At 35.9% G+C, this 21,409-nt stretch overlaps 1 protein-coding gene and 1 pseudogene across 1 annotated transcript; one reads left to right on the forward strand and one right to left on the reverse strand.

Moving 5' to 3' along the window:
* Positions 1 to 135: 135 nt before the first annotated feature.
* On the forward strand, positions 136 to 21,148 carry EIF3M (eukaryotic translation initiation factor 3 subunit M). Its single transcript, XM_016147090.2, has 11 exons — positions 136 to 272; positions 2,702 to 2,834; positions 3,796 to 3,934; positions 4,210 to 4,333; positions 4,490 to 4,584; positions 14,027 to 14,110; positions 14,943 to 15,042; positions 15,685 to 15,766; positions 19,392 to 19,535; positions 20,453 to 20,513; positions 20,948 to 21,148. Exons 1-11 carry the CDS (start codon positions 231 to 233, stop codon positions 21,066 to 21,068), a joined length of 1,125 nt encoding a protein of 374 aa, XP_016002576.1. The 5' UTR covers positions 136 to 230; the 3' UTR covers positions 21,069 to 21,148.
* LOC118603080 lies at positions 12,028 to 12,146 on the reverse strand (annotated as a pseudogene).
* Positions 21,149 to 21,409: the final 261 nt, after the last annotated feature.

Consider the following 21,409-nt stretch of genomic DNA (forward strand, 5'->3'; position numbering starts at 1 on the left):
GGTGACGTATGCAGGTGGCTCCAGAGGGCACGCCCGTCCGTCCCCAGCCTCGGACACAGCGCGCGGCGGGATTGGCCCCCGTGGCCCCGCCTGTCTCGGTGACTCCGCCCCTCGAGGCCCCCGCGCACGGTGACCCGGAAGCGGTTGTGAGGCGCCACCAAGAGTGCCTGCTCCTTTTTCCGGTCGGCGTGGTTTGCGAGTGGAGTGGCCGTCGCGCCCAGGCCTTCACCATGAGCGTCCCGGCCTTTATCGACATCAGTGAGGAAGATCAGGTGTGCTCCCGCGCCGCGGGGGCCGCCCAGGCGGGGGTCGGGGAGTCCCAGGGGCGTGAAGGGCTGAGTCGCGGCCGAGCGGCGGGACGCCGCTCCGCGATGCCGGCTCCAGGGCTGAGAGCCGCAGCTCACGCCTGCACACGCGGCATTGGGGAGGCCGCGAGGCAGGAGTGTGCGTTTCTGGCCTGGGGTTGCCCCAGCCCGGTGGCCGGCAGCCCCCGCCCTGGGCCGGAGGCTCCACGGCCAACTTCCTGGTCGGCGTCGCGACTCTCAGCCCGGAGTCACTCATTGACGACACAGTCCTCTTTGGGAATGGTATCTGCTTCCGTCCCCCCAAACGCAGCCACATCCGGAGTGGGAGGTGGCGAATATTTAGACGAAGTAGTCTAGGGAAAAATAATTTTTTACTAAAGAGCAAAATGGTGGTATTATGGTATCACAAAGGCACAGGTGACCTTTATTTTATACATAGACGATATTTTATATTTTCAGTGCTCAAGAGTGAGAGGTCTGTAACCTGAAAACATTACGTCAGTTCCACCCTTATACTTTTAGGCATATACCTAGTGAACCTTCCTAGTACTTTTAAATTTTCTGTTCGAGGTTTGCTCGTTAGTATGCATGGTTAATGCTTCTCATTTTCCCCTTAACAGAAGTTAAACTGTAGTTGGTGAGAGCTAAGCTAAACATGAAATGATCTCTTAAGTTAATTTCGCAGATCTGAAAACTACTCTTGAAGGCTTAATGTGTTATCATTTTTGTATTTTTCTGCTATTCCACAAACATGGAAATTTTGGTTTCCATAAAAGAAAACATTACTGTTCTTAACTTTTAAATTGCAGATGTGGTTAAAAATGTAGACCCTTAGCCTTGAAGACCAAAGTAAGAAGCAGAAATGAAAATGGAAAAACTTTTTTTAAAAAGGGGTAGGGAAGGAGTTGAGCACAGAAAGATATGAATGACAAGGAAAACATATCTTATTGGTAATGGTATCATTATCTACAGTTTACTATTAGGTTACTGAAAAGTATATATTTTTTAACATAGAAATGTATCTTTAGGTGCAGGAAGTTACTTTTGTTGAGTATATTTTAGTGTTAAAGTGTGATTTCTAGTTAGGTTACGCTGTTTTTGTAATACATGAGTTTCATACTAGCCATTCCTTTTAGGTCAATAGGTGATTGCTTCAGGAGTTTAACTTTGATTAAATTCTCTATTTAGAGTTAAGAAATAGAGTTCAGAATCCATAATTCTTTTCCTTTGCTTGTACCACTCCACAACCACAATTTGTGGCCAGTGAGGATGACAGATAACAATAAACTGTTGGTTGAATAGTTCTTAGAAAAGTTCACATTGTGTCTACAAAGCAGAAACTGAACAAATTCCTTTTTGGGGGGGGGCAGCATTATTTTTTTTCATAGAGAAGCATACTTTACAGCGATATTTTTGAGTGCTCTGACATGGTAACAATGTTTTATGAAACTTGTTTTAATACTGACTCATGAAGTTAACTATGTTGTTATCTGAAAGGATAGCACCATCAGATCTGCAGATCTGATATACTGTTCTTAGGTAGCCAAACATACTTGAGTTTAGAAAATGTGATACCTATGCATTTTACTAATGGTGTCCATAAAGCAAACTGAGGTTTCAGTTGTTCATTTTATTGCCTTAAATACCATCTGCATTTATGTTTGGCTACCATAAATACCAAGCCCTCAAAAGAACAAGTTATTAAATATTATATATGCATTAGAGTAGAAAATGTTTAAATACCTCAATGCAGTACTATAGTTATACTTTTATAGGTCCAAAGGTGTGCTTTCTGGTCCTGATATGCATTTTGCATTTTAGAAGATTATATGGTAGATTCAATTTGCTATAAATATTTTATTCAACATTCAAAGGCATTATCTTTTTATCTTTGTGTCTCCCTCAAATGCTGTCTCAGTTTCTCAAACATTTAATTAACAAATGATTACTCTCTTCCCAAGATAATGTCTAACTTTTTAAAGTAGCTATGTTCTATATACCTGAAAGCAATACGTTGTCATTTCTTCAAAACAAATTGAATTTACCAAGTCAGATCAACCCCCTCCCAAAAAGCTCTGGGTTATATTAGAAAGGTTTTTGCTATATACTGAAAGTCCAGCAGGAATAAGTGATATGAGAGAAATTTTGAAGATGATCCAAGTATATGTCTCCACCGGGTGCTGTAGCCAACAGGGTTGGGTCCTGTCGTAGGGGAAAACCTGTGGAGTGGTGGCGATGGATGAGCTAGGGAAGAGGCACCTGATCATAATTAAAGTCATCATTAAATACAGCATTTACATTTTACTTTTTTCAGAAATAGAACAGGGTGTTTTAAGATTTCGTGTTTTCTCATTCATAGTTTTATAAATATATAGCAACCTTGTTTGATTCAATAGGCTGCTGAACTTCGAGCTTATCTGAAATCTAAAGGAGCTGAAATTTCAGAAGAGAACTCAGAAGGTGGACTTCATATAGATTTAGCTCAAATTATTGAAGCCTGTGATGTATGTCTGAAGGAGGATGATAAAGGTTTGTTTTTAATTTTTTGTAATTTTTTTTATGAATTTTAAAGGATCTACTTTTAAAACTTTCTTGTGAATTATATTTGTTTTGTTTCAGACCTCAGAACTTTTAAGCACTGTTGTTTCTAAGCTTATCTTTGCACATACTTTCCATTCATTCTAATCTGTTATGAAGTAAGCCTATTTTGAGAAAACATCTTTTTTTATATCAGGCATGTTTTTTGAGTGTTTATGGTATGTTTGTTTAGTGCACACACTAAATACGGATAATTTCAAAATGAACTGAAGAAGAAAATGAAGGACTTCTTTTCCATGATGTTTAGATTAATATCAAATGGAATATAATTTCAGGTAATCTAAAAGCCATTTAATTATTTGTCTGATGCCCTATTTATTGAACTAAAATGGAAAATTTTGAAATTGGGAGTCCTGAAATCTCTAGTTAAGGTTTGAGATCAAACTTAGTTTATGACTAATATCTTACACTTGAAAATTAGTGACCCAACCAGAAAGTAGACAGCTTTTATTTCTAAATCATTTCCTACTTGTATGTGCAAAGTGTTCTTCAGCTAGGAAAGCATCCTAGCCTAAGTCCTAACTAGTAACTTCCACATGATTGAATTTCTTGCTAGTAAAAATTTAAACCTTATATTTAGACGTGTAAATCAGTTTTCTGTTTCAGTGTTTACAAACCAAATCTTAGGTAATAGTTTCCTTTAATAAAACGACAAGTTGTTTTCTGGGTGTTGACTATACAACAGAGCTGGTTTAGTTTGAATTTGTGTATACTAGATTTTAGTATAATGCACACCGTTGGAGGAAAAGTGGCCTCTAGAACTGTTTTACAGTAGCCAGATTATATCTCTTTAAAGTATCTTGTGTTTAATGGTCTTCGAACTCTGGAAATACATATTTAACTAGATACATTCAGTATTAGAGTATCATCATTGTTATCCTTACATGTGTAGATGTTGAAAGTGTGATGAACAGCGTGGTATCCCTCCTTTTGATCCTGGAACCAGAGAAGCAAGAAGCTCTGATTGAAAACCTCTGTGAAAAATTGGTCAAATTTCGGGAAGGTGAACGCCCATCTCTGAGACTGCAGTTGTAAGTTAAGAACCAAAAGAGGCCCTGTTTTTCTAGGGGCTCTTCATGTTACTGTCACTTGATGATTAAAAGAAAAAGTTCTGGAACTTGACTGTCAGCTGTAGCTCTTATAAGCTGTGTGACTTTGGACAAGTCACTTAAGCTTTCTGTGCCCCAGTTCCCTCCTTGTAATGTGAAGTTATTAATAGTGCTGTCTCAGGTTTGTTGTGGGAGCAGCTAAACCTCAATCACTATAGTTACTGATCTCAAACTTTTTTGTTTGTTTTGTTCACTAGGCTAAGCAACCTTTTCCATGGGATGGATAAGAATACTCCTGTAAGATATACAGTATATTGCAGCCTCATTAAAGTGGCAGCATCTTGTGGAGCCATCCAGTATATTCCAACTGAGCTGGATCAAGTAAGTTATTACGTGGAATACTTGTTATACTTGTCAGAAATGTAGTTTTATAGCTAAAATTAGTAGCAATTATGTGTGTTCTAAATGTTATATTTTAAATTGTGAAAATAATGTTCAGCTGTTTTGCTCAATTTTCTCTTGTCCATTTTATCTTAGGTTAGAAAATGGATTTCTGACTGGAATCTCAACACTGAAAAAAAGCATACCCTTTTAAGGCTACTTTATGAGGCACTTGTGGATTGTAAGAAAAGGTATTCAGAATTAATGAACTAACTTAAAACTTAACAGGCAAAATAAGTTGTTGAGGCCATTTTTCAAAGACAAATAGGGTGAGTGATTTTGCTCTACTTTGTTCTCCATGCAGTTGCTATAAATCTGTTTCTGTAAATTTCAATTATTAATGAGAACTACAAAGTTTAAAATAGTTTTTCCGTATCTTTAAACTTTTTAACCCATTTCCCATTTGCCCCTTGAAAAAGTGTTTGTTCAGCTTCTCTGCTCATTTTTAATCAAATTGTTTTTTGTTGACATGTGTGAATTCTTTAAATGTTTGGGATTTAGCTCCTTTTCAGAGGTAATGGTTGGCAAATATATTCTCCCGTTCATTGGTTATCTTTTTGCTTTGTTGATGTTTTCTTGTGCTGTGCAGAAGCTTTTTAGTTTGTTGTAGTCCCATTCATTTAATTTTGCTTTTATTTCCCTTGCCTTTTGGGTCAAGTTCACAAAACCACTCTGAGACCAAGTCCATGAGTTTAGTGCCTCTGTTTTCTTTTACACATTTTACTCTTTCAGTTCTTACATTCAACTCTTTCATTCATTTTGAGTTAACTTTTGTGCGTGGTGTCAGCAGTCTAGTTTCATTCATTTTGCATGTGGCTTTTCGGTTTTCCCAGCACCATCTATTGAAGAAACTCTTCATTTCATGTTTTTGGCTCCTTTGTTAAAACTTAGCTGCCCATATACGTGTGGGTTTATTTCTGGACTCTCATCAGTTCTTCGGTTCCATTAGTCTGTGTCTTTTTCTTTCTTTTTTTTTTTTTTTTTTTTTTTGCCAATACCATACTGTTTTGGTTATTGTAGTTTTGTAGTATAATTTGAAGTCAAGAGAGTGTGATACCTCTAGCTTTGTTCGTTTGTCTCAGGATTACTTTGGCTTTTTGGGGTCTTGTGGTTCCGTACAAATTTGAGAATTTTTCTATTTCTGTGAAAATGCCATTGGGATTTTAATGGGGACTGCATTAAATCCGTATATTGCTTTAGGTTATGTGGCCATTTTAACAATGGTAATTTTTCCAATCCATGAACATAGAATATCTTTCAAAAGTGTGTCTTGTCATTTTCAAAGTGTAGGTCCTTCACTTCCTTTGTTAAGTTTATTTCTAGGGGTGTTATCTTTTTCGTTGCCATTGTAAATGATACTGTTTTCTTCATTTCTCTTCCTGCTATTACTTTTTTAGTATATAGGAGTACAACAGATTTTCATATATTGATTTTTATCTTGCAATTTTGCTGTTTGTCACTATTTGCAGATGAAACTATTGTTTCTAATAGGTTTTTTTGGTGTGGTGTTTTTCGGGTTTTCTATATATAGAATCGTGTCATCTGCAAATAGTGACAGTTTTACTTCTTCATTCCCAATTTTGATGCCTTTTATTTTGTTCTCTTACCTTTTTGCTCCGGCTAGGACTTTTTGTACTATACAGAATAACAGTGGTGAGAGTGGGCATCCTTGTCATGTTCCTGATCTTGGAGGAAAAGCTCTCAGTTTTTGTCATATATGAACTTTATTATACTGAGGTACTTTCTTCTATATCCATTGAGTCTTTTAACATAAACATATGATTTATCTTACTGGATGCTCTTCCTGTGGAGTAGCATTGATTGGTTTGTGGACGTCGGACTATCCTTGAATTTCTGGAGAGGCCACCCCTTGATCATCATGTATGATCCTTTTAATGTATTTGATTTGCCAGTATTTTGTTTAGGATTTTTGCATCTATGTTCATCAAAGATATTGGCCTATATTTTCTTCCTTGTGTTATCCTTGCCTAGTTTTGATATCGGTAATGTTGACCTCAAAATGAGTTAGGAACTATCCTTCCTCTTCAGTTTTTTTTTAGAGACATTTGAAGAAGATAGCTATTAAATATTCTTAGAATGTTTGGTAGAATTTACCATTGAAGCCATCTGGTCTTGGACTTTTGTGATAGTACCGTTTCAATTTACTTAGTCGTGATTGGTCTATTTAGGTTTTTTCTTTAGTGAGTCTAGCCAGAGGTGTGTCAATTTTCTTTATCTTTTCAGAGAACTAGCTCTTTGTTTCATTATTTTTCTGTATTGTCTTTTTCTCTCTTTCATTTATTTCCATTCTAATTTTTTTTTTCTTCATTCTACTGACTTTGAGCTTTATTTGTTCTTTTTCTAGTTCTATAAGGTGTAATCTTAGCTAGTTTGAGATTTTTCTTGTTTCTTGAGGTAGGTCTGTAATGCTGTAAGCTTCCTTCAGTATATTTTTTTGTTGCATCCCAACAATTTTGATGTTATATTTTTGTTTGTCTCTGTATCTTTTTATAAAAGACTTTTATTAAAATATACCTAACATATGTCTCTATGTATCTTTTGGTCTCTTGTTCTTTGACCTAGGTAGCTGCTCAGTAGCATGTCGTTTACTCTTCACACATTTTGTGGTTTTTCTAGCTTTTTTGTAGTTAATTTCCAGTTTCATAACATGATTGGAAAATATGCTGGATATGATTTAAATCTTAAATTTATGTGCTCCAATATATGTTCACTTAAGAATGTATATTCTGTCACTTTGGGATGGAAAGTTCTGTAAATACCAATTATGTCCATTTGGTGTTATGTGTCATTTAAGGGTAAAGTTTCCCTGTTGACTTTCCATTTGAGTGATCTATCCATTGCTGTCAATGGGGTATTCAGGCCCCCTGCTATCAATGTATTTTTGTCAGTTTCTCCCTTTAGGTGTGTTAGTAAGTGCTATATACGTTTTGGTGCTCCCAGGTTGGGTGCATATATATTGATGAGTGTTATGTCTTCTTATTGAATTATCCCCTTTATCATTATAAAATGTCCATCTTCGTCTCATTACCCTTTTTCACCTTGAAATCTATTTTGTGTGATATAAGCATGGCTGTACCTACTTGTCTCTGGATGCCATTTGCTTAGAGTATCATCTTCCACCCTTTCACTTTGAGCTGTGTTTGTCTTTGTAGCTGAGATAGGTCTCCTGAAGGTAACATATAGTTGGGTCTTGTTTTTTAATCCATCCCTCTCTATTCTCTGCCTTTGGATTGGTGACTTAGTCCATCTACGTTTAGGGAGATATGTGAGAACTTAATACAGCCATTTTATCTTTTATTTTCTGGCAACTCTGTGTCTCCATTGTTTCTTTTCCCTTGTGTTTCTTCTATTTTAGTTTGGTGGTTTTCTGTGATTTTTTTTTCTCCCTTTTCCTCTTGTTTTATGTTACATGTCTCAACTCTAGATTTTTGTTTCATGGTTACCATTAGGTTTATGTAGTAAAATGTTTTATGCATATAATAGCCCTCTTCTGATTGCGTCTTCATTCCTGCACAAGTTCAGTCCTTTTTGTCCTTCCCTTTTATGTTTTTGTTTACACAGATTATCCCTTTTTAATGCCCTGTTTTGTTTCCAAATTGCAGATTTGATAGTTTTTTTTAAAAAGGCTTTTTTTCCCTTTAACGTTTATGTTATAATTAAATGTTTAATACCATATTCTGAAATAGAGTTGCAGTTTCCCTCTTCTGTCACTTATTCAAAGTTTTGTATACTTTAGTTTTTTTGTTTCGGTTAGAAGAGCTCCTTTCTGCATTCTTGTAGGTCTTGTGATGAATTTCTTCAGCTTTAGTTTGTCTGGGAAAGCCTTTATTTCTCCTTCATATATAAGGGATAACTGCTGGATATAATCTTTGCTGGTAGTTTCTCTTTGGTATTTAGAATACTTCATTCCACTCTGGTTTATAAGATTTCAGCTTAAAAATCTGATCATAATCTAATGGGGTAGGTTAACAGTCTTTTTTTCCCCTGGCTGCCTTGGGAATTTTTTTTCTGTCATTAACTTTTGACAGTTTTAATAGAATATGTCTTGGAGAAGGTCTTTTTCCATTAATTAATTAGGTGTTCTGGTATCTTCTTCAATTCAAGAGTCCAGCTCTTTCCATAGGTTGGAAACATTCTCATCAATTATTTGCTTGAATAGGCTTTTCGTTCCCTTCTCTCCCTCTTCTGGTATACCCATTATTCTTATGTTGTTCTTTCTAACGGAGTCAGATAGTTCTCATAGAGTTCTTTATTTATATAAACTGTTCTCGTGGTTCTTCCACCTGTGTCATTTCTAGATTGCTATTTTCAAGCTTGCTAATTCTCTCTTCCATCTCGTCTGTTCTGTTTCCAATGCTCTTCAATGCATTTTTTCCACCCCATTTATTGAGTTCTTCAGCTCCAGAATTTGGTTCTTTTTTTATGGTTTCAGTCTCTGGCAAAGTACTCCCTTTGTTCGTTGATTTTATTCTTGATCTCATTGAACTGTGTTTCTGAGTTTTCTTGAATATCATTTTTTCATAACTTCAATCTTGAATTCTTTGTCATTTAAATCTCAGTCTTCCATGTCTTTGAGTTTTGTTTCTCAGGACTTTTTAGTTTCTTTCTGAGTTACCTTGTTACCTTGGTTATTCATGGTACTTGATAGATTGTTTCTCTGCCTAGGCATTTGAGGTATTAGTGAACTCTTTCTATAAAGTACTGTTTCGCTCTTAATTCAGCAGGTTGATAAATAGAGGTCCTTCTTTTGTTTTCCAGTAGATGGTGCTATAGCGCAAGTTTTTGTTTTACCTGCACTACTGGCACCTTTCAAATCCTGGTAGGAGGGTGCTGCCTGGGTAATGGAAAACACCCTGTATTCTCCGAAGTGGTACTGGTACTGTTTATGTTCAGGTCACCTCAGTGTCAGGGCACCACCCCCACGGTGGTGTATCCAGGCAATGGGGTTCCAGGCCTGCAAGTTCCCAGTGCTGCCTGCTTGTAACTAGAAGCTTCCGGCCGCGTTTGTGCTATCAGAGGCATCTCTGCTCCCTCTACCCGGTTCCATTGGCCAGGGGTGGAGGGGGTCAAGTTTGCGGTTCTGTGGCTTTGCCTCCTTGCTGGTAATGGTGGCCTGTACTCAGCAGCTGTTACACTGCTGTGCACCCCTTTCACCGGGTTTAGCTGCAGTGGGTGCTGGCTGCTCAGGCTGGAATGTTGCTTCTGCCTCTCTCCCTGTGAGGGCTGCAGCCCAACTCCTCCACTGCGTGTCAGCTGAGGTCAGGTGAGCTCCTGGCTGTGTCTGTAATGCCATCTCTGTCCTTCCTCTGTCTCACCTCCCCTGCTTGTTTCAGTATGCCCTTCAGATGCGTGAATCTCTCAGATATATTTCTCTGTTGAGTTGGGCATCCTTTATTAAATCATAGTTGTCCAACTTGTAACTAAGGAGAGAAACAAAGGGGTCATCTCACTCCCCCCATGATGCTTTTCATCACAGTTCTTACTCTTGAAACATTTTCTTCTTTTGGCTTTTAGTGCCCCTTTCTTGATTCTTCTCTTACTTTAGTCGCAGCTCCTAATATGTGGGTTTCTCCTTATTTTCTCTAACCATTGGAATAACTCAGTTCTGGGACTTTTCTGCTGTTATATTCATTCCTTATCCATGTTGTTGGTGGTTTTTTGCTGTGATTGTGGGAGAGGCTGAGTGCCAAATGCATTTTGGATGGGACAGTTCTTTATATTGTTAGATTTTCAGTTCACTAAAGGACACTTAGCACTCCTGCTCTCACCAACTACAATACCAATAAGTGCTTCTAAGTCATTAGAACTACAACAGCTCCCGTCTACTTCCAGATGTTGCGATGGTGCCCGGTCGAGAGCCTCTGCAGCCTAAGTGCTCTCATCAGTCTCATGCCTTTAAATACCATCTATATGCTAATGATTTTCAAATATTAATCTCCTGTGTTTCTCCCCTGATTTCCAAATATCCCTGTTTTTCTTCAGCTGAGGAAATGCCATTACTAATGCTTCCAGTTGTTCAAAACTAAAACCTACGATTCATTTATGGCTCCTCTCATCTAATCCAGTAGCAAATCCTGTCAGCTCTAATCAATCTAAAATCAGACCAACTTCTTACTCTTTCCATTACTACCATGTGGTCAAAGCTACCATTATTGACTTGGATTATTGAAGTAGTCTCTTCACCAGTCCCTCTTTGGGCCTTTTCCCCCTATGGTACGTTTTCAATACAGCTGACAGAAAGTTCTGTTTAATATAGGTCAGATTATGTTTCCCCTATACTCAGAACCTTCCAGTGGTTTCATTCAGAGTAAAAGGCAGAGCCAGCTCCAGAGTCTTGGTACTGGCACTTCTACCTGAATCACTCTTTTCCCAGGTATCCACGTGGCTCCCTCCCATGTTCAGATCTGCTCAGTTCTTAGCTCATCAGAAAGGCCTCCTCTGGCTGTCCATATCCATAACAGTATACCCCACCCTCACATTGCTTTTTTTCTCCTTTATCCCTATTTTATTATTTCCTCATAGCAATTACTGCTAACAGAATACTGTATTTTAATGTTTATTATCTTTCCCCACTAGAATATAAATTTCATCTGGGCAGGGACTTTGTTTTACAGTTCATTACTAGAACAGTGTCTGACACTGGCAGTCACTTAGTATATATTTGTTGGAAAAAAATTACTATTTCTGCTATATAAACATGTTACAAAAACAGTGGCTACAAGAAGCAGAGACATAAAACAGTATGACAAGGCAGTTTACGGAACTATAGCACATGTCCTTCCCAAAGACGTTCAGATTAAAATATTTTAAAACATTTTGCAAGTTTGAGATCCCTAGCTTTTTCCCAGTTTCCTAATGATGTGAAATTAGTTGCTAATATTTGAGTCTTGGTTACTTCATTTTTAAGAACAGATGCAGGCTAGTGGTCACTCTCAGTCCCTGTCTTCCTTGACCTCTCAATAGTGTGTGACCGCGTTACTGTTCCCCCACACTTGTAGAAACCTCTCGACATAGGTGACACCACTCTTTGTGTTTCTCCAACCTCTTTGGCAGTTCATTCTTAGACACCTTTGTAAATTAGACCTTCTCTGCTCCTTTAAATGCTGGTATTACTCAAGAATTTCGCCTAGGACCTTTTTCTCACTCTCTTTCCTCTCCCTGGGTCATCTCATCTCATCCTGTTGTTTCTATCATCTTCTGAATGAAAATCTATGCCTCTAACCCAGGCTTTTCTTCCGAGCTTCAGAATTTTATGCCTATTTTTTTTTCGCTGCTTATTTCTACCTGTTGTCACTTGGATGTGGCCCATGCATAGGTGCCTCAGACTAAGTGTGGCTAAAATGAATTGATCATTTTCTCCCTCTAAATTAGTCTCTATGTTCCTAAGCAAGACATCTGGAAGTGATCTTCTCTTTTCTCTCCACTTTGCAACCACAGTAGTTTTATGAAGCCAAAATATCAGCATATCATTCCTTAAGTTTCATTTTCTTTAGGACACAGCACAAAATTCTTTTTTTAATTAATTATTTAAAAAAATTTTTTTAGGCGAGGCAACCCTTGGTTGATCTCACAGATTGCAGGGACCTTGTCAGCTTACAATTCCTTATTTTTTACACCTATAGCACCTGGTCTTCCTAGGTGGTCTCCCATCCAATTACTAACCAGGCCCGAGCCTGCTTAGCTTCTGAGATCAGAGAGGATCCGGTTTGTTCAGGGTGCCATGGCCGTAGACCACAGCACAAAATTCTTAATATGGCATACAAGTCCTTTTGGACATGGGCTTCTACCTACTGCTGTAGTGTGGGCTCCCATTTTTGTGTGGTGCAGTGACAAACTACAGAAACCTTTCTTTTTTCATACAAATATTCCCTCCCTCTCTCTTGCTCCTACACACACACTCCAACCTGCACCCTTCCTCTTGGTTATCACACCCTAGGCATAGTGAACCTGTGTCGGCTACAAAAGCACCATGCTCTCCCAGTCTGGACCAGGAGAGTTGGCACCTGTTCTTGTGTGACCTGTGAACTAAGAATTATTTTTACATTTTTAAAATGGTTGAGGAAAATCTAAGGAAGACTATTTCATGACACATGAACATTATATGAAATTCTAATTTCAGTGTTCATGAAATTTTATTGGAAAATTGTCATACTTACGTATTGTCCGGCTGCTTTTGCCAAAACTTGAGTAGTTGCAACAAAAATCTGCAAAGTCTCAAGGCTGATCACGTCCTTCACAGAAAGTTTGCCTACCCTTGTCTAGCCCTACACTCAACTTTGTTTCTGTGCCTAAAACACTTCTTTCGTATTAGGTTAGGTGCCTCCCTTCTATACAGCATTCTCTACTTGGCACTTGTTAAAAGGTTTGTCGGGTCTCAGGCGCATTGAAGACTAGGAACACCTGGTCTGTCAACTATTATGTTCCTGAGGTGTTTGGCACATAACGGGCCCAGAATAGGTGAATGTTTCCCATAGTTAGAGAAGTAGAAGACAATAGCTATTTTAAACACTACATTTCTTTCATTCTGATTTATACCATTGATGTGAATTTTAAGATTTGGTTTTTGTCTAGTACACAGAAAATGTTTCCCCCTGCTTCTAAATAGAATTCTGAGATTTGCCTTGATGTTATCGTGTCAGATGCTGTGCACTTTAAATGGATTATTTTATCTGATCTTTGTGAATTCAGACTTCTTCAGCTGATAAGAGGAACTAGATTAAAATGTACTGTGGCTGCTAAAACTGGAAAATATCCCTGTGTTTACAGCGTGGCACAAGAATGAACAATGAGAAAGCAGTTTTTTGTAAAACTTTGAATTCTTATAGTTAGAACACTATGTTTAAGATGCTGGTTATCACTTAACCGCTACTATAATTATATATTTTAATAAACCCTGATTTTGTAGGAAGTTTTAGAATACTGTTTAACTTTTTAAAATAGGTCCTACAGATCTTACTGATTTCTCCCAGGTGGAATCCAGATTGGGGAGTGAGGGATGTTTTCTAAGACTTCAAATTGAATGAATGCATTTAATTATTTTGTACTTTTTACCGTAGTGATAATTGGTCACCTGAGTAACTTTAAGAATAATTTGGAAAGATATCTTTCGTAGTTATTTAAATATTTGTGTTGGCTCAACTTCAGCCATACTATCTTAACAGGACACAGAACTTTTCCCGCCTAGGGCCTTCATACTTGTCTCCTTCTGCATGGGAAGTCCTCTAATTCCCAACCTTTTACCTCTCGCACCTTTTCACAGCCAATGATTTTATGCCCTTTCGATGTCAATTTTTGTGTCATTTTTTCAGAGACTGCATGTGCCCATTCTACATGAGGTAGTTCCTTCTGTCCTGTCTCTACTTTTTTATTCTGTTATAACACCATTTATTCCCTTAATGGCACATACTTGCTAGTTGTTGTTTTTCCTTAGTCATGTCTTTCCTACTAGAAGGAAAGTTCCGTGAGTTTTTCCTGTAGAGAGGAGGGACCTTGTCTCTCTCCGTCACCATTGCATGTATCATTAGCACAGTACTTGGCTCTTGGTATATATTTTTGAATGAATGAATGACAGTAACGATACTATCAAATTCTTAATGCAGTATTTCTTTTTAGTGATGCTGCTTCAAAAGTCATGGTCGAATTGCTAGGAAGTTACACAGAGGACAATGCTTCCCAGGCTCGAGTTGATGCTCACAGGTAATGTTAAACACATTGTTCTAATGATGGCTCTTAGCAGCTTAGAAGTGAGCTGCAGTATTCAGTCATATAACTGAAGTCATGTTTGCATCTATCAGTGCTCCAAAACCATTTGATACTGTGTGCTCGTGGTGATTCTAAGGGAGATACTACAATTCAGAGTTTGGTATTGGAAGAACCATAGTGCATGTGAGCTAGCCACATGGTGTTTGCCGTTTGCACCCTAGCTGGTATGGGGATGAAAACCCCAGTCTGAAAGATAGAACCTAATCTTAGGTTGGATCTATGAAATAGAAATTATGGTAACTTCTTTAAAGAGTTATTGCTTCACAAGGACCTGTGAAAGATGTAGAAAGGGTAGTTAGTGGAAAAGATCTTTGACTCTGAGGTCATACTACCTGTGTTCAAATACTCCCCACTTATTGGACAAGTTCTTTCTGAGCCTGTTTTGTTATTCATAAATTGGCATGCTAAGACTATATGTCTCTAGGGTATTATGATTAAATGAGTTAATGCATGTAAAGCACTCACCTGGTACTAGTGTATTGTAAGATGCTGCTGCTGTTTTATTCTTTGATTACTTTGGTGGTACTTTTTCTCTAGCTATGTTTTTGTCTATAACTGTTTATTTTTAATCTTTTGTTAAAACAGATATACTTGATAAATAGATTTATTGGCCTGTTTTAACCCCAGTCTTAACAGCTTTTCTTACACTGTATGTATTGAACTCTTAAATACTTTACTGAGTTAAATGTGTTTTGCACCCTGCAAAATCAGTGAAACATACCTGAATTTCAAGACTCTGAGCTTGGATTTTTGTTTCCTAATTAAGGTGTATTGTACGAGCTTTGAAAGATCCAAATGCATTTCTTTTTGACCATCTTCTTACTTTAAAACCAGTCAAGTTTTTGGAAGGCGAGCTTATTCATGATGTAAGTAGTTTTTCCTTAATGTGAAACATGTTCTCTTTTCCTGAATCTAACATACTGAAGCAAAACTGTTTTACTTTGTGTTAATGAACATGACTATTAGATCTGGAAAGAGAAGAACTATTTATTCTTTTTATATCAAAAACACGCTGAAATTTAAGACCAGGTTTTCTCAAACTGCTGAACACAATTCTGTTCTTTCTCTTTTTCCTTCATCTCCTCACTTGCCTGGCCGTTATGAATTTAGATAATACAAATTTCTTTTTAGTATATTGTGTCTGCTAGTCCCAATTAGGAAGATAAATCTGGTATTTAAAAACACATTAACGTACTTTTCAAATGCAAGTATAAATACATTTTGGATTATTTTCCATTTGTACTGTGTCATTACCACCATCTTTACAGCTCACTGTATTTACCATTTCTTTCATCTAAGTGAGTCTTTTATTAAACAAATGGTGTAGATGGTAATTTGATCAGATTGAATTTTCTGCACTGAAAGAAATGTAAAGAGTTGTGGGAGTCAGTGTCTTAAAAAGAAATGTAAAGGGTTGCTGGGAGTCAGTGTCTTAAAAATATCTTGAATATAAATCTTGACTCTATATTGAATATTGTATCTATTTTTTGTCTCTTTTATCTGTTTAGCTTTTAACCATTTTTGTGAATGCTAAATTGGCATCATACGTCAAGTTTTATCAGAATAACAAAGACTTCATCGATTCACTTGGTAAGTGTTGGGGTTTATTCTTTGGAGGGGTAGAGAGAGAGAGGTGGGAATGTGCTATTCTCGAACTGTTTTGTACTGTGAGATCCAGCAGATACAATCTTGGCCTTATGTGTAGATTACCCTAACCAGCGGTGTTTGATGAAACAGCAACAAGCATAGGTAACAATAAACACAGTTTAAAAGATTACTCAATGAATTGGGAATCAGAAGGTATAGGAGGAAGCATTTGTGATGGAAAGAGCATGAAACCAGGAATCAGAAAACCTGGGCATTTTTTTCTCTCCATAAGAGCTTCTTGGATCTTAGACCATTCCAACTCTACCTCGATTCTATGAAGTAAAGTTCTAGAAATAAGCAGATGTTTAGAGAAAATTCAGATATAAATAGCTCCATCAATACGTTTTTAAAAGTTTCAGAATGGGGATGGAGCAGCGACACAACTTAAAAGATCACCATTGCTTTGATCATAATTTTAGAAGTACTCATTTAGGAGTTGACAAAATATGATTAAAGGTTCTTATTATTTAAAATAAAATTTCTTTGTAAAAGACCTTATTCTTTATTCATATGCAGGGTAATTTATATTTTTGGTGCTTTTCTAAAAAAGCCATAATCACATAATTGTAACAAACAGGGTTTTTTTCCCACCCCCCCCTCTAATACAGTATTTTGCTTCGTGCACACACACCATGTTTCCAAATTAATAGATTATAGAAGTATATGATATTGTTAAGCAGATCTAAGTGAAGCAGTAGATGGGATCAGAAACAGTTGTGATTTCACATAATGGGAGAAACTGTCCTAATTATAGTTTGTTGAAGACAGGAAAGTCAGTCTTAGCTTTATGATTTTTTGAATTTTCTTTCTAGAACATCAGAGCTCAATAAATGTTGGCGAGGTTGATGAAATCTTATTCATCATCATTGAGCAAACTCCATATATATTCAGTTTTTTCCTTTTAGAGCACATCTTTATCATGCTAAAATTATACAGAAAACCTGTTAAACAGGAATTGCTCTAAAATTATCAGCTTTTGAGAGTGAAGTCAGCGATGACACTAAGATGTTTTGTTTTCCCACTAGACAATCAAAATATATTAGGTTATATTTTCCATATTAAAATTGAATTTCGTCTCCCTGTTCTTTTGAGCTGTACTTAAAAGAATACATTTATACATATAATCTACTTTGATTATACTATTAGTCCTCAATTTAGTAATCATTAATTCCTGTTACCTGTAAATTTTATGCAGACTTATTCTGAACATAAGGCATTTGAAATACATCAAGATAAAGTAGATTTGACTGTGTTTATGTAGAATGCTTTGCCAGGTGCACTAGACCCAGAAAACCACATTCTGTCCCAGTTAATTTGTTTCGTGGCATGAAACCATGTGATGGAATGTTAATGTCAGCAACCTCTTTATTTACGCACCAAGGAAAAAGGAGTAGTAATTAACACTTTGACACTCCCCCATTGATGTGTAATTGACTGTTTCAAAGGAGCACTGGTTCATAAGCTATTGCATGCATTAAAATTACGTTTTCTATATTGCAGCATTTTAAGGCAGGGGTCAGCGACAAATGCAGAAATTGCTCAATGATGCACATTTTTTTTATTACTGCATTAAGGTTTTGACATATTAGTAATGAATAAATGTTTCCATAAAATTAGATTTTTTTATAACTTTAAAATTGAAATATGACGCAGAACACTGTGACTTCCTTTTTGAAGGTTCTATTTTCAATGAAACAAAGCACAGCTTCCTCATACTTCACTGGCTTAATAGCTTGATTTTGAGAACAAGAGTCCTAAAAGGCTTTAAGTTAGGTTGGTTGTTTTGAAGTAGTAGCTTTAAACATCAATTTAAAATGTTTCTTAAATGAAGGTTTCCCTAGATAATGGTTTTACATGATTTTTTCTAGATATAATTTTCATTCCTCTAAGTTTTTTGATTTAAGTAAGCTTATAACTGCACCAAGCAATAAAAGTTTACTTCGAGTATTTTTAATTATATCTTAAAAATGTGGAGTTTCTATCATTTTATCACATTAAAAGAGAACTATATATGCCCACAGAATGGGGAGGGTTAAGGAATTTTCTTATATTTTCGAATACTGAGAAAAACCTTTAGTATTTGTTCTGTGATAAGAAAACATGATGTTTCTAATTTATTGTGCCAGCCGGAAACCAAATTCTCTATTTTGCCTTTTGTTTCTTCAACCTCCATGCAAAGTAGCAGTCTTTTATTAGGAATTTGTTTGTAAAAGATGCTTTGGGGAAAACATCTTACTAAATATATATATTTTTAGTTTTAGATATAAGAGATTTATTACAACTGAAAATCTGATTACAAATGTATAGATTCCACAGGTGGCAACAGTTTATCAAAACACTGTTTTATTAACACAGACTACTTGGGCCAACAGTAGATTAGCTTGTGTCAACTGAATTGCCCTAACATGTCCACATGTATAATCTGATGTTATGCAGTTGCTACCTTCTTGCTTCAGAAAGTTAATCAGCATCTAATTTTCATTTGTTAATTAGGGTTAATGTGCGTTAATTGATTTTTTGATGCTCGTGGATTTCCATTAAACCCAGTTAGCAATACTTACTTGGGTACCTCATTCATTTGAGTTATGATGATCATGTTTTTGTTGAATCTGTGCCAAATAGAAAGCCTGCATCATAATTACTGCTAATTAACAGACTATTATGTGCTATATTAATGGGCTTCCCTAGTCTTCTAATATATGTAGAATATTAATACATTTGAAATTTATTTATGGAGTGCTTAGAGGCAATTTTAACAATACAAACTTGAGGCTCTTAATTATTAAAGGGTAGTGATAGATCATTTGCTGAGTTTACATAATTTGAAAGTTCAGAAAAAAGGAACATGTAATTCCAGATTAATTTTAGAAACTTGTTTTCATAATTTAGAAACTTGTTTTTATAAGTTATCAAGTACATATGATGTGTTATAATTCAGCTTCTATTTAGGCACAGGTAGACATTGGGATATTCAGGATTCGTAAATATTTATTTGTATTTCTAGTTGTTTCTTTCTAAGGCTACTTGTATTGCCACTTTGTGACTATAAATAAGTCATTTAATCTCTTTGCTCCTCAATTTTGTTGTGTTTTGAAGTGAAAGGATCTGGACCAGGTAATTCGTTAAGCTTCCTTTTAGGTCTAACAGTTGTTTTTGATATGAATAATTGTAACAGCATGTAACATTAGCAATTATAAAGCAAAATTTGAATTATTTTTTAGTTTTCTGCTTTTGCCTTATAAAGAATAAGCATCATTGTTAAATGGTACTCTTTAATTTTAACTAGTACTAATCATTTTACACTGTAAATGTTAAGAGATAACACACTTTTACAGTTATGACTTTTAAATATTAAATCCAAAGTGACCTAAGAGGAAATCGTACGTTTTTATAACTGGATGCGTGTGAAAATATTTTAAAACTCTTGAACATAGAACAAATCATCTGTGGCACTACAGTAATAAAGAAATGTAGTTCTAGAAAAATAAATTTAAATACTCCATAAGAATTCTAATTGTGTAGGTCTTATTGGTATGGATACTTATCAGGCTTCGCTGTTGTTACTCAGGACTATTACATGAACAGAATATGGCAAAAATGAGACTACTTACTTTTATGGGAATGGCAGTGGAAAATAAAGAAATTTCTTTTGATACAATGCAACAAGAACTTCAGATTGGTGCTGATGATGTTGAAGCATTTGTTATTGATGGTAAGGCAATTGGAACATTTTCATTTTTTTCTAGAATTCGTGGAATAGAAGAATTTTAATCTTGAAACTGAGGCTTATGTTAACAAAGCTGGGGAGCTTTTTGGTAGCAAATGTGTATGTTTAGTAGGTTGACAGACATCTGTAGTAGAGTGAAAATTCAAAAGAAGTATAAATTCCTATGTGATTTTTAGTATTTGTTCTAAACACTAAACACTTGGAAGTCATATGGAACAAAGGCCTACGCATAGTATACCATTGTGGTTAAGAGCCTAGATTTTAATTTCAGACCTGGGTTTGGAACCAGGTCTTCCTCTATGAAACAGGAATGAAGGAGTCACTTGTGGTTGTGAAGATTAAATGAATTAACTCAGGTAAAGCACTCAGCCCAGTGTACTTGGCACAAAAATATCTGCAAATGTTAACCATTACCAGTTTTTTATGATTGTCCTAGAAATGAGACCTTCTTCCCCAATAATTGTGTTAGAAAGTGATTTAAGTGTTAATCAGGAATTTTTTTCTGAGCTTTTAACATTTGAAAGTGGAGGGAATAACATTATTAACTAACATTAATAAAATGAACAACAGTTGGCATGGTTTCTTTCTAAAGCTCTAAGTCTTAGACATACCTATAAAGAAATATTTTATTAGGAAATTAGTTTTTTTCCCCCATATGCGATTGTAGGGGAGAACACTTAGAATTCTTAATGAAAAATACATGATGTTTACTATATATGGGCCCAGTAAACATAGCCTTTTCTTGGCTTGTTATTGGATTCAAAGAGCTGGTTTATAAAATGTTGGAAAATTATAAAGTCTTATTATCATTATTAAGGCTTACTTGGTCAAAGGTTCATACCTTAGACTGGTTTTCCTGGGAATTTTCTGTATAACATATCATGTAAAACATCTTTTTTTAGCAGTGAAAACAAAAATGATCTACTGCAAAATTGATCAGACCCAGAGAAAAGTGGTTGTCAGGTAAGACATTTAATTCTTTGCAGCATTTTGTAGAACAATTTAATTGTGATTATTTTACTTAAATGTTTAGAGAATCAAGGTGGTGTTCTTATCAGTTGACTGTAGTTAAATAGTTGCTATTTATCATAATTTTATTAAAGTTCAGACTGAATGTGATTAGCTTATTTAATGAAAGAGTCCTATTTTCCAGCACATTTCATTTAATGGCTTAGCATTGACCGGAATACTAATGACTTTTGTGTCTGGTTTACGTAGCTCAGGGAAATAGAAGATTCAGGATCAATATGGTAAAGATTTTTTTAAAAAATAAGCTAATCGAATTGTCTTTTATGTATATTTAACTTTGCTTTTAATTAGATACAAGGATGTAGTATTGTAAAAGGATACCAGAGGATAAAAGGTTGACTAATGACTTTTAATTTTTCAATTTTTAGTCATAGCACACATCGGACATTTGGAAAACAGCAATGGCAACAACTGTATGACACACTTAATGCCTGGAAACAAAACTTGAACAAAGTGAAAAACAGCCTTTTGAGTCTTTCTGATACCTGAATTTTTAAGCTAATAAATTTTGTTCTTTGGGGAAAATATCTAAATCATAGTAAAACATTATAAGCCAAAAGCTGACTACAGTCTTGAATATTTATTGTCTCACATTTAAAAGAAATTTAAAAGAAATCACAATCTTCAGAGGATACAAAGTAATAAATTACAAAGGGTTACTTGTGTCTTGTGTAATACATAAGCTGTGTTCTGTAAGGGTTTTGAAGGTGCAACAAGAACTTTGATGAAATATATGGAAAAAAGAAATTTAAGGGGAATTGCTATCAGCAAACTGCAATCTTAGCTACCTTACGTGAAGCATTTGCTGAGCAAAAACATGGTAATATCAC

Source organism: Rousettus aegyptiacus, unplaced genomic scaffold (assembly GCF_014176215.1).
Source record: "Rousettus aegyptiacus isolate mRouAeg1 unplaced genomic scaffold, mRouAeg1.p scaffold_m13_p_5, whole genome shotgun sequence".
Classification (NCBI taxonomy): domain Eukaryota; kingdom Metazoa; phylum Chordata; class Mammalia; order Chiroptera; family Pteropodidae; genus Rousettus; species Rousettus aegyptiacus.